Source organism: Lepisma saccharinum, chromosome 4, assembly GCF_977018435.1.
Source record: "Lepisma saccharinum chromosome 4, izLepSacc3.1, whole genome shotgun sequence".
Taxonomy (NCBI): domain Eukaryota; kingdom Metazoa; phylum Arthropoda; class Insecta; order Zygentoma; family Lepismatidae; genus Lepisma; species Lepisma saccharinum.
In genome coordinates this window covers 107,597,063-107,610,183 of record NC_139232.1, presented here as the reverse complement: position 1 = coordinate 107,610,183, position 13,121 = coordinate 107,597,063, and the positions used below count along the sequence as shown (strand labels likewise).

Below are 13,121 nucleotides of genomic sequence, written 5' to 3'. Positions count from 1 at the left end.
TAAATTGGAAAGGAACATCATTTTATTCTGTAGCCAACAGTCTACGGATATACTCTCGCGAAATACACAGCCATTATTCGGAAACTAAATGCAGAGTGAACTCATTAGCTCAATGGCTTATACACCAAGAACAATCTTATTAGTCTTTACATTTGTAAATTTGCTGGGGAAAAATTGAGAAGTAGATAAAACCTTTTTCCGTGGTTATTTGCTTCTCCATAACTCATGACTATATTATAAGTATTATTCGCTGTATGACTAGGGATTAATTATATTTGTATGTCTAGCCAACCGAGCCACCTACGCAGCAGCAACTTCCGTATTTGCAGGTGGAGGCTAAATGAAGAAAAATCACAGAAAGTCAGAAATATATTCAAATTTTGTAACATAATACTTATAGAGCATGCAGACGGCTGTAAAAACAATTGCTACATACCTAGTTTCCTTCCTTAATTGAAACGTGGTTTATTCTTCATTATACATGAGATCAACCACCCTGGGATTCGAACCCAGGATCTTGTGTGGTAGTCAGACTCTCTTTTAGAATGCCAATATGTTGGATATTTGGTCGATCAGTCGATCCTGATCCATTGTTTCCAGAGGAAGACAATCTGGCAGCTTCTCATTCGACATTTTACTCGCGATGTAGGAAAACGAGATCACAAACACTTCGTGATGGTAACTTCTCGCGTTTACAGACACCGCTCGGACAACAAATCCTACTTCAAACTGACAGATACGAACTGTCCACCAAATCAACAGATGAACCGAATTTTCAGAAAGTGGCCTTTCCTTTTCCTCCTTGCAGGGCAGGTCATTAGCAGGAGGGTTGATTGAGTGCATGTGAGAAGAATCGCCATGTCATTCATTCCCGCGCCGAAAAAGGGACAAGCATTAGAATTCTGTTCTTCGAATTTGAAACGCATGTGGATATCTTTTCTGAACAATAAAATAATTAACGTAGAAAGTTCTAGCCACCCGTAGCTAAATCTTCCTGTTTGTGTCGTCCTTTCGGCGCCCATGGAGCCAGTGCAGGGCCAGATGAAGAGAAAGTGCGGGTTTTGGGGGGATCCTGGATCTGGTGTGCAGCTGGGAGGAAAAGTGCATTTTCAATAGGTCTCAGACTTCCCTGACCGGAGCGGACCACAAAACCATTAACTGCATCCCCTCCCAATACATCTGTTTGTGTTCAACAAGGAAGGAACAGGGAAATAAGAAAGAAATGCCTTGCTTTGGTTCGTGCTACTGAAAATTGAACAAGTGATTCAAACTGCAAGCAAAATTTACTGAAGAATTATTTTGCAATATTTGTCATCAAAGTAAAATTTCCAGCAAATACAGAACAGTTTCCCGGGGCCACGTGGACATTTGCCGGGGCCACATGGACATTTGCCGGTGCCAGTGCAACCCGCGTGCCCCCCTAACGACGTCCCTGCGTGTAGAACTCGAGATTTCAAGAGATTCGGGAAAATCTCGAACATTTACCGTCCCGAAAATTTTTTTTTTCCGTCCCGAATGTCGGAATTTAAAAACTTTTCCCGTCCCGATCCCGTCCCGACCCAAAACGTTCTGTCCCGCACACTTCCACTCTCAACAAAAGACACCCATGCCCAAGCCGGGATTAGAACCCGAGACCTGGCGTCGTATCTCACTCAGCCTAGACACTTCGCTACGGTGGTCGGCGAAATGCTATTGGAGTATTAGAGGTGAGTATTAATGCTATGGTAATATTACAGCTACAGCTAAACGTACAATTGTAGAGTTACAATAGTATGGTCAAAGTCAGGGCCAGATAAAGACGAAATTGGGCCTGATGCTTGAAATCTTCGGTGAACAATAAACACGACGACGTTATAGTTACGTCACAGCTGTATAATAAGTAACGCTGTGTCTAGGCGTCCGAAATTGGGGCTGAAAATATAATTCTAAGATTTCGGAAAATTCTCGTCTGTTTTCATCTGGGCCTATTTCAGGAATGGGCCTAATGCTGCAGCATCAATAGCACCCACCTTAATCCGGCCCTGGTCAAAGTAACGGAAAAAGTTCACCCACCCAACAATCAGCAAGACAGTTTAGTGCTTATTGTTTACATTCAATTATCAGAAGAATTCGAATAGTACTGTCTTCCGCAAATTAACAGTGTTTTCAAATTTCCTTTAATTTTATTATACCAGGTGCACCATTGAACAACCATTATAATTGTACGTTTAGAAAATAATATGCTTATTTATAAATTAAATTATACGTATTAGCACTTATTATTATAATAATAAAAAACATGTCTAAATATGAGTTAACCAAAAGAAACGAGACATTTTCGCACCATGACTGCTTCGAAAAAAGTCGGGACAGGAATTAGAAGGAATGGACTGTCCGGACTTTCGTGAAGTCTGGTAGCCTTGCATCAATGGTTATAAAACTAAAACGACCCAATATTGCAGACTGCAGACTTCTGGAGACTGCCTCTCCACAACAAACCCGTTCATTTATGCAAACACAAAATCGAAATTCTTACAAATTTGAAAAATCGTCGATGTTATTTTCGTAGGATTTTATAGATTTACATTCAAATATTGCATAGTTCCAGGGGCAGGCAATGGCCCCTCCCCTGCGTACGGGCCTGGCTATATATGCATGGGAAATTTTACCTTTCGGAAACTTGTGGTATTTGGTAAACAACTAAAACAATATAATAATAAATAATAATAATAATCGTCTTTATTAAAGCAGGCGTGTTTCGACCTCTTGGGCCGCTTTTACAACCAACCCTTGTCCATTGCAGAGGCGCAACCCTCGAATTTCTGTTTGGGGGTGCAAGTACCAGGAAAAAGTACCAATAATAATAATAATTTTAATAATAATAATGCTAATATTAATAATGTTAATAATAATAATATTATTATGACATTATGATTATAGTTATTGATTTGCTTTATTTTACTTCATTTCTTGTGGCACTTTTGGCTCATTTGCGAAGATGGAGATGAGTGATGATATGATGAAACTGATGAATGGACACTCACAAATATCCATGCCCAAGCCTTGATTCGAACCCGGAACTAACATCATCATCATCATCATCATCATCATCATCATCATTATTATTATTATTAGTAGTAGTAGTAGTAGTAGTAGTAGTAGTAGTAGTAGAAGTAGTAGTAGTAGTAGTAGAAGTAGAAGTATCAAAGACTCTATTACCCTCGTAAATTATGCAAAAAGGAGGTAGAAGTTGGTGCTAAAGCATTTGTGTTTGAACAAACTATTTGAATTGTTTTTTGAACACTTTCAATTTCACATTAATAACGGAAAACAAGCATACAAACTATTTTTGAAAGACAGAAAATGCTTGATAAATCCATTCCAAATATAATTCTTCTTTACATTAACATTGAATTATTGATTGAATTATTGTTTTAAGTCCATTTTATGCACAGTAAGGCTAATCGGGACTGGACCTACAGTTTAAAGTGGGATCCGAACCACTAGTGCCTCCACCGGTTATCGAACCCGGGACCCCTTCATTACAAGGCGACGACGCTACCACTGCGCCATCGGGGAGGCCCTTTACATTAACATGTATAACTTTCAAGCACGATATGTTTCACACATATGCAACATGGAGCAACGTAGACACTAAATTGCGTGCGTATTCAAAGTTTCTTTAATACATATTATATACAACATATATTTTTTAAATACATTACACAACCAATTCATCCATCTCACAATAAACCAACAGCATAAATGACATAAATTGTCTCTCAAATGTGCACGTTCCCTTTCCTCACTGCAATTGTTCATGCATTTAAGACAAGAATCAATTAAGAGAAGTGTTATTTCTGTGTCTGGGTATTTACAATGCACTACAGAGAACAATGATAAAGTGCGAGCGAAGCGAGCAAGAAAATTTATGGATCCAATATTGATTTAATATGGCGCAAATAATTTCACGGGACGCCAATGCATTCTCTCTTTTACAACTTTTGTGCCTCCCCGATGGTGTAGTAGTAACATCGTCGCTTTGTGATCAAGGGGTCCCGAGTTCGATACCCGGTGGAGGCACATGGCACTGTGGTTCGGATCCCATTTTAAAGTGTAGGTTCAGTTGGGATTAGCCTTTCTGTGTGTAAAGTCGACTTAAAACCACAAATCAATCAATCAATTTTAAAACTTATTTTCATTTAGATCGTTCGGCGTCCAGGGCCGACTCCCACCGCCTCCTAACTACGGCTCTGAACTTGATAAGAGCAAGAAAAAAAGCTATTGCGAGCGAAGCGAGCAAGAAAATTTTATGAATAGTGTTTTTATTTGCATAATATTTGAAGTTGTGGGTGGTAATTGCCCCCCCTAGAACTCATTTTCGTTCCAAGGTTGGGGGGAATGCCCCATGCCCCCCCTGTGGTTGCGCCACTGGTCCATTGGAAAGTCCAAAGAGATTAAAAAGAAACATGCAGAATGATAATACATTAAGAAATATAGTAGGTGTAGAATTAATAGAAAGTGACAATAATATGAACACAAATACATGAATACTATTAGTGATATTCTTATGGTAAAAGTAATAATGATAAAATTAAAAATTAGAGAAAATAATATTAATAAAAAGTGACAATAATATAAACAAAATGGAGAAAATGTATTAACTCCCATATTTACTGAAAAAATTAAGTTTTCCCTTTAAATCACACATAGATTTTTTTTTAATTATTATTATTATTATTATTATTATTATTATTATTATTATTATTATTATTATTATTATTATACTGGTCGCATACATTTAGCCACAGAGACCAAAGAAATGGAAACACTTGTGCCATCTGTTGGGGAAACATGTAACTTATACAAGAATACAAATAATACTTTTTCCTTTCTAGCCAAAAGATATAAAACAGAGAGGTGGAACTGAATGTGAATAGTATTCCCATCGTCCTAAGTAATGGAGCAAGTTCTAGATCAGTGGTTCTCAACCTTCGTGAGCCTGCGACCCGGTAAATTCGTTATTTAAAAATCGATCCCCCAATCCCAACAATTTTACTCGTAAATAGCTTTCTAATTATTTTTAACTTTATATGTTAATTAATCCTTCGTGGCCGTGCGGTATAAGGCGCTGTGCTTTGGGCTCCGACTGCGGGACGGCATGGATTCGAGTCCGCCTGGGTTCATTCTCTGTGTTTTCGGCCTGTGTATAGGACCGTGTATGAGGCAATTGGGGAGCTACGAGTGAGTAGTGTAACCCCGTCATGGATATCTCCTATAACAGTTGGGGATTCGACGTGCTGATCCCACGTCAACTCATTACCGGTTGAAGATCTTCACACCTCTAGGTAGGATTGTGGGAGGGAGACTGGCAGACGAGAGATAACCCAAGAAGGGCCGGATTAAAGTGGGTGCTATTGATGCTGCAGCATTAGGCCCATTCCTGAAATAGGCCCAGATGAAAAAAGACGAGAATTTTCCGAATGCTGAACAGTTTTCCTTTGCTATATTAAACTGAAAATAAATCTTAGAATGAAATTTGGAGCTCCAATTTCGGACGCCTAGACACAGCGTTACTTATTATACAGTTACTATTATTCTTTGTCGTCGTGTTTATTGTTCACCAAAGATTTCAAGCATCAAGCCCAATTTCGTCTTAATCCGGCGCGGAGCCCAAGCCCCTTACGGGTTGTAGAGCCACGGGTTATTATTATTATTATTATTATTATTAGTAGTAGTAGTAGTAGTAGTAGTAGTAGTAGTAGTAGTAGTAATGTGTACCCTTGAAATTTAACATTAATAAATAAGTTATGGCATAATCATAGAGAGTATTAATTCGATTATGTCTAGGCTGGTTCACAAACATAAAATTTGCTTTAAATCAGTTGACAACGACTGGATCTAACGGAATCTTTTAGTTTCCTCTGGCCAATATCATTAAAATAATATGGTAAGTGCTAATTTTCATTGGCATGTTCCATTTCGGACACCGAAAAATTGCAATTAATCAGAAAATGTCCATTCCAATATATTTGTTCATGAGATTTGCTGCGCAAACTATATTGACCGTTGTTCCCATCCGCCAACCTCCAAATTTGGAGGGGGGTGAAGCAACCCTCCCCCGTTTAGATTGTTTGATCTACGGCCCCACGGTTGTAATTCAAATTTGGAGACTGCCCGAGTGACGGTCTCCTCTCGGCGGCTTTGATTCTACCCAGCACTGGTGAGAAAGAATTTCCTCTTATCGTTGGCAAACCCTGAATGAAAGGCCATCTTTCCAGGTGGTTGCCAGCTCGGGCTGCAAGTCTCAAACTTCAGGGGAACCTCTCGCGGCTCGGTATAATTGAGGCCTGATCCCGGAGGTCGAGAAACACTGCTCTGAAACCCTGAAAATTAATTAAAAGAGTTATCGCTTGTTAAGTTACAAAATAATACTTTGTAAATATTAGACATTTCTATTTACTCATTCGATTCACTCGACTTATATCAAGAACTGAAATAATGTGTGAACTGAGTACGCAAAACAACACGATCACTAAGACAAACTATTTCCGAGACAAAGTCCTAAATATGCCACTACCTCGCAAGGAGAACACCAAAGCAACATATTTTCAAATTGCAACTTAATATTAATATTATTTTAATTTGGTCATTTTGACTTGCAAAACAATCCTTTACTTTCTTCATACGTTCATCAAATTCCACTCAAGCACATCTGGACCCGATATATCGCCAGTTTGAGCGATGAATTTTCTTGTAGACTATGGCTTACTATTTTATATAAATTGTACGTAAATAAGTTCAATAAAAAAATCGGTAGTGAATGTAATTTTACTATCTCTCCCGGTGATAAGCCAGAAACAAAACATTGAACGTCAGATAAATGAAGTGGCATGCTATGAACATGCATTACTGACCTACAGTAAACAAATCTGTGCGTGATTCGTTTTTAAGATAAGATAATGGAAAATCGTAACATTACATTAGCACAGGTTAAAAATAACTTATCCACAGGCATTTGCTGTTTTTTCTGTTACATGAGAGTTAAAATATTGCATATACGTACGTACGTGCTTACGATGAGACGCGTATTTAAGGAGGACTAACAGAATAAAGTGCTACAGTTAAGTTTAAAGTTCACCCCCCCCCCACCAAAAAAAAATGTCCCAAGTTACGCCCATGAGCTCCTGTAGTGGTATTATTGTTCTTATTTTTTGCATACATGTGTTATTTTTCTTTGTTGACATTATGTTATAAAATGGATCCAATCAGTACACAGGTAAATATATACAAATTAAAAAAATTAACGTTAGGGGAGCAGCTAGCGCTACTCTTGGGTTGTTACCTTAGTTGAAATATAGATGGTAGACATAGTAACGCACTCGCTCATTGTGTAACATGTTTATTGGTCTAATGTCTTAACAAGTATACACTTATACAGGGGTTGGACAAAATAATATGAACACCCGATTAGATGAGCCCCATATTCGGAGTTGTGTGCTGACTGCACTGGCACGCACGGAACACATCTTTTGTTTTCTCTGTGTCCTACGATCCCTCTACTAGAGGTATGAGCCACCAGTAAGCTTGTGAACAGCTTCGTGTTGTGTTGCGCTACCATTATATCTGACCTTAAAGACTTCCAACGAGGGCAAATTGTTGTTGCCCGATTAGTTGGTGCATCGGTAACAACGGTTGCAAAGTTAGTAGGGGTATCGCGAGCAACTGTATCTACCATCATGACAGCATACAAAGTGCAGGGAAAAACGACGTCTGCGAAACAGAATAGTGGCAGAAAGACTAAACTCACAGAGGGTGACAGGAGGGCATCAAGGAGGATTGTTTGCGCTCAGAGGAAGACCGCAGCAACCAAAATGACTGCTGAACTGAATATGCTTGTCGAGAATGCAGTGTCAGCTAAAACAGTGCGGCGAGAACTGCATAAACAGAATATCCATGGCAGAGCCGCTATTGCCAAACCTCTTGTAACACAGGACAATGCCAAACGGAGACGTCAGTGGTGTCAGGAGCACAAAACCTGGACTACCGACCAATGGAAACATGTCATGAGGTCCGACGAATCAACCTCACACTATTAAACACCAGTGGACGTGTTTACGCATGGAGAACACAGGCCGAAGCATACAATCCAGACTATCGGGTGCCAACTGTGAACCATGGTGGCGGTAGTGTAATTGTGTGGGCAGTCATTTCATGGCATTCACTGGTTCCTATTGTCACACTGAAAGGAAGGGTGTATGAAGGCATTTTAGGTTACCATGTCCATCCAATAGCGCAGGCATTGTTCCCAGCAGCGGATACCATCTTCCACGATGATAATGCCCCCATTCATACCGCTGGCACTGTCCAAAATTGATTTGATGAGCACGACGACGCACTTACAAATCTTCCCTGGCCTGCACAATCGCCTTATTTTAATATTATCGAGCCATTGTGGTCAGTATTGGAAACCAGAGTACGGGCCCGTTTCCCTCCGCCAGCCAATCTCAAGGAATTGGAGCAGTTTCTTATTGAGGAATGGTATAGCACCCCCACTGACTACCATCCAGGATTTGTATGCATCCATTCCCAGGAGGATTGAGGCTGTTCTCAAAGCCAAAAGTGGTCCCACACCATGTTAAGTGGGTGTTCATATTATTTTGTCCAACCCCCGTATCTAACTCTATCTATCTGGCCATAAGTGGCTTGATCTTAGTATACTGTGTTAGTGAGAATTCCCAATTCTCCATTCTGTGGAGAGGGATGGCCTTGCTGGCCTAGGCGAAGGCTTGTGGTCAGTAGACTAGATGCTTATCGCCAGGGATAATACCAGAATATTCACGGCCAAGTTCTTGGCCTTGTTTACACTAAGCAACCAGAACTTCCTGTCGGAAACCTTGCCCTTGATAATAATGTGGGGAGAGAAAGGCTTTGACTGAATCGCTCGTGTCGAGGATGAGACATGTGTGTGACGCATGTCCTTACTTCCTGAGTCTGTTTTCGTATTTCCTTGTTGAAGCAACGCTCTATTATGTTACAAAATACTCCACCACTTTTGATGATCGGTTTCAGTTGCAATTTGTGTGTATACACGTTTGTGTTAACTTTATTGTTGAAAACACTCCTTTGTATAAAAAAAATACAACCTGAGTGACAATATCATGATATGAGTTCATAATTTTCTCATCGATAAACTCTCACATTACTACACATTATCTTCGACCTAGGCACTTCGAAAAGTCCTTAGGCTTCACGTGTCAATGCCAAATGTTCACTAGAATTGAGAGAGTGTACTGATATCCATCTTCATGTGCTTCCACTCCATCCATATCTGTTTTCATGCATCGAAAAAAATACAATTCCTTTGTGACCTGATAACGCTAAAGCTCCAAGGCGCGTGACACTCTGTTATCAGGATTCAACTTGGTATAAAAGGTAGGCCAGATTCACCAGCCAGCATCGTCGACATCCAACACTGGCTAAGATGTTTCGCTCTGTATCGTTGGCATTGAGCAGTCTGCTTCTGATCCACCAGGTGGCGGGTCATGGGTTCATGTCCGAACCGCCCCAGCGCTCGTCCATGTGGCGTGCTGGGTTCAACGTCCCACCCAACTACACTGATGGATCATTGAATTGCGGAGGCTTCGATGTAAGTAATACTTTCTTTCGTTCTTTAATTTGCTTTTCAATATCGTCATAATACAGCCAAGGCTATAAAGGCTTTCCATTCTCTATGTTTTCAGTACCCAAATGGTTCTGGAAATTGTTTCGTGAGACCGCGACCGTTAAATTACTTTCCTTTTTTCTAAACTCGATGCAGTGATCCAAACATTTTTACTCGTTATAACCTTTCGAATTTTAAAAAGAACTTTTAATTAATATTGACCCTTGAAATTAAAGATATTAATAAATAAATTATGGCACAATCAAAAATCGATTGCTGACAGATGGTTAGGTTTCAATTAAGTCTCAACAATTTCCCCATCATAAAATTAGCTTAGTAAGTGATGACTTCCATTGGCATGTTGCATTTTGAATAGCAAAAAAATTCTAAATAAAACTAGTTGGGAAATGTATACTCGAAAAACTGGTAATTATATAGAGTGCGTTCAATTTAAAATTGTACAGCACTCCGCACATGGAAAAAAAAACGTTTTAAACAAGAAAGTCAATCTTTCCCAGTAAATTATAGTTAAAGTCGTTAATGAAAAACTACTCATTTTCATAAAACTATATATTACTGAAGTAGGTTAGGAGTCAGTTTTGAGAAACTGACATGATGCTTTTCCCCGGTGGGTACAATTTAAAATTGAACGCAGTGTATTATTAATTTGCTACTTTTTCAGCACGATGTTTTCATATTCTACCACTTAATACAGGAAATAAATGCTTTCGTGAAGAAATATTCCAAATTTGAAAAAATGTTGTTGTTTTTTCTGAGAATGGTCACACGACATAAACATCGTCACTAAAATTTACCTCTAATGTTCAAAAGATTGTTTTGACTGAGGTGAATGAAAGTTTTAAAAAAATATATGTACTGACTAAGTATGAAAGCAAATTGGGTCACGGGTTCGATACCCGGTGGAGACACATGGCACAGTGATTCGGATCCCACTTTAAACTGTAGGTCCAGTCCCGATTTGCCTTTCTGTGCATGAAGTGGACTTCAAACAACAATTCAATTCAATGAAAGCAAAATTAAAGATACACGGCTGTTTTGACTAAGAGTCTCCTCCCAAGTTTATTGTTATTATTTTACAGTGGTGGCGATTAGGGGGGCGTGGGATGGCAGGTGCCCCCCACTTTTTTGTCAGTTTTGCCTTTCACTTTGCTAAATCTTATCTATCAATACTGTCTAGTATTGATTTATTATTAAATGCATAATCAAATTTATAGCACCGACCTTACCTACTCCTAAAAACATCCTGGCAACGTCCATGATTGAAACAAAAGCAATAGTACCATGATGAAGTTCAACCTGAAGAAACTTGATGTTTATTTTTCCCCAGGTCCAATGGGAACAAAACGGAGGCGAGTGCGGTCTCTGCGGAGACGACGCAGCCCTTCCCCAACCCCGACCCAACGAATCCGGTGGCACCTACGGAACGGGCACCATCGCTAGGGAGTACAAAGCAGGAGACATCATAGAGGTTGGAGTCAACATCTCAGCCTCCCACATCGGCTGGTTCGAATTCCGCCTCTGCGCCAGGAACGACCCAACCGTGATGGAGACCCAGGGCTGCTTCGACGAGAACCTCCTGGAACTGGTCGACGGTTCGGGCACCCGCTACGAGCTGGGTGATGACTACAGCTCAGGCATCAGGAACATCGCGCTCAAGCTGCCAGCTGGAGTCACCTGCACAAACTGCGTCCTGCAGTGGAATTGGCAGTGTGGTAAATACCGATTCCATTTCCCTTTTTATCAGAAATGGGCAGGGTCAAATTTGAAAATACACATACACATATATTTGAGCCTCCCCTATGGGACAGTAGTAACGTGGTGCAAGGCAAATCAAGGCCGTTTAATCAAGCTATCCCGGTACAGCTTGGTCCTTATTGTTTACTTTCAATTCTCCGAAGTATTCGAATAGTACTGTATTCCGCAAATTGCCAATGTTTTCAAATTTCATTTCATTTTCTTACATCAGCATCATTGAACAGCAATGATAATCTGTTTAGAAAATAATAAATTTATAAATTGAATGATTCTCAACATGAAGATCATGTCTGAATGTGAGTTAACAAGAAAAACAACAGCAAAAGCCTCCTTAACGACGTCTCTGACAGGAAGAGCGATAGAGGCGAGCGCCCCTCCCAACTGAGAGAATTTTAAACATGCCTAACACTTTTAGCGATTGAATTTTTCCCACGTTTAACAGGTAAGATGTGATTCACGAAATTAGATACTTTTCCATTCTTTATTCATTTTACGCCGCATGACAATAAAAGAAATAGTTTATTTTCTATAAAATATCTAAAACATAAGGACAAAAAGTCGCAGCACTAAAAAATTGCGGAGTACATTAGGCCTACAGGAAATTTCTTTGTAAATTCCAAGACAAAATCACTGATGAGTGCTTCAACTCTGGTGATAAGATGTTTCAAATTCCATTCCCCAAAAAGTCTATAAGAGTTGAATAGGGTCCCTTTTTGCCGAAAATCACCTTCACATTCTGAATTTTGTGGGAGATAAATATTAATTTTGTAATTTCCATAAGTTGTGCTTGACATTGCATTAAAGTGCCTTCTCTTGTTCATCCTAGGTAACAGATATGGAGAATGTGACGATGGATCTTCTGCAATGGGCTGTGGAATCCAGGAAACCTACAGGAACTGTGCTGACGTAGCAGTGCAGTAATGAATTCGTAAACAAGAAAGTAAGTTTACCGGCAACAACAAGACTCTTGGTCGTGAAAATGTTGCCGAAATTTTTCATTTCCACGTTTCTCATATCGTGAAAACAATCTAATCTGCCTTCAGAGCCTATAAATTAGTTCAATTATGCATTGTGAAGCCACCGCCTCTCTTTTGACCCGGCCATATTTCCCGGAAAAAAATACGTTTCACACATATAGACCCTAATTTCATTTCAGTCACGGCGTTGCAGGAAAATGATAAATTCAAACAGAGCAATATTTTTTGAGGGGACAATCGTATTATGGTGGGCACGTTTGGCCCTCCCCTGGAATAGAACTTTACTTACCCGTCCCTGCCTGGAAAAAATCCTGAGGACGTCAGTATATGAAATGACAGGCATTTATATATATATATATATATATATATATACAGAAACTGGTGAAACCCTGACAGAGGTTAAAGTTTCAGCGCAAGCTTATTTTCATTTGAACCTTAAGCTGGAATCTTGATCCAAAAAAAAAAAAATTCAAAAATTAAGAAGTCCAACATAAATGTAAAGAAAGTTATAATTTTTAATAATGTATATCTTTTGTTTCAGATTAACATGGAGTAATACCTAATTCCACATCGCACTTCATGTTCAAATTAGCATATGCAACAATACAATTCATTGGCTTTTGCGTGATATTATGTATTTTCCATGAGAATACTAAGAGAAAATAAAATATATATTTAACAAATTGTGTATTTTCTTTGTGCATATATGTACGTCTGCAAAAAAT

General features: G+C 39.3%; 1 protein-coding gene across 1 annotated transcript; it reads left to right on the top strand.

Moving 5' to 3' along the window:
- Positions 1–9,452: 9,452 nt before the first annotated feature.
- On the top strand, positions 9,453–13,077 carry LOC145987308 (uncharacterized). The gene is made up of 4 exons (XM_083121827.1): positions 9,453–9,628; positions 10,992–11,376; positions 12,246–12,359; positions 12,938–13,077. The coding sequence occupies exons 1-3, from the start codon at positions 9,464–9,466 to the stop codon at positions 12,338–12,340; spliced, it is 645 nt and encodes a 214-aa protein (XP_082977953.1). The 5' UTR covers positions 9,453–9,463; the 3' UTR covers positions 12,341–12,359; positions 12,938–13,077.
- The last annotated feature ends 44 nt before the right edge of the window (positions 13,078–13,121 follow it).

Coding starts and splice junctions, on each gene's coding strand:
- LOC145987308 (XM_083121827.1), top strand. CDS start 9,464: ATGTTTCGCTCTGTATCGTTGGCATTGAGCAGTCTGCTTCTGATCCAC. Junction 9,629..10,991: donor TGAATTGCGGAGGCTTCGAT/GTAAGTAATACT, acceptor ATTTTTCCCCAG/GTCCAATGGGAACAAAACGG. Junction 11,377..12,245: donor GCAGTGGAATTGGCAGTGTG/GTAAATACCGAT, acceptor TGTTCATCCTAG/GTAACAGATATGGAGAATGT.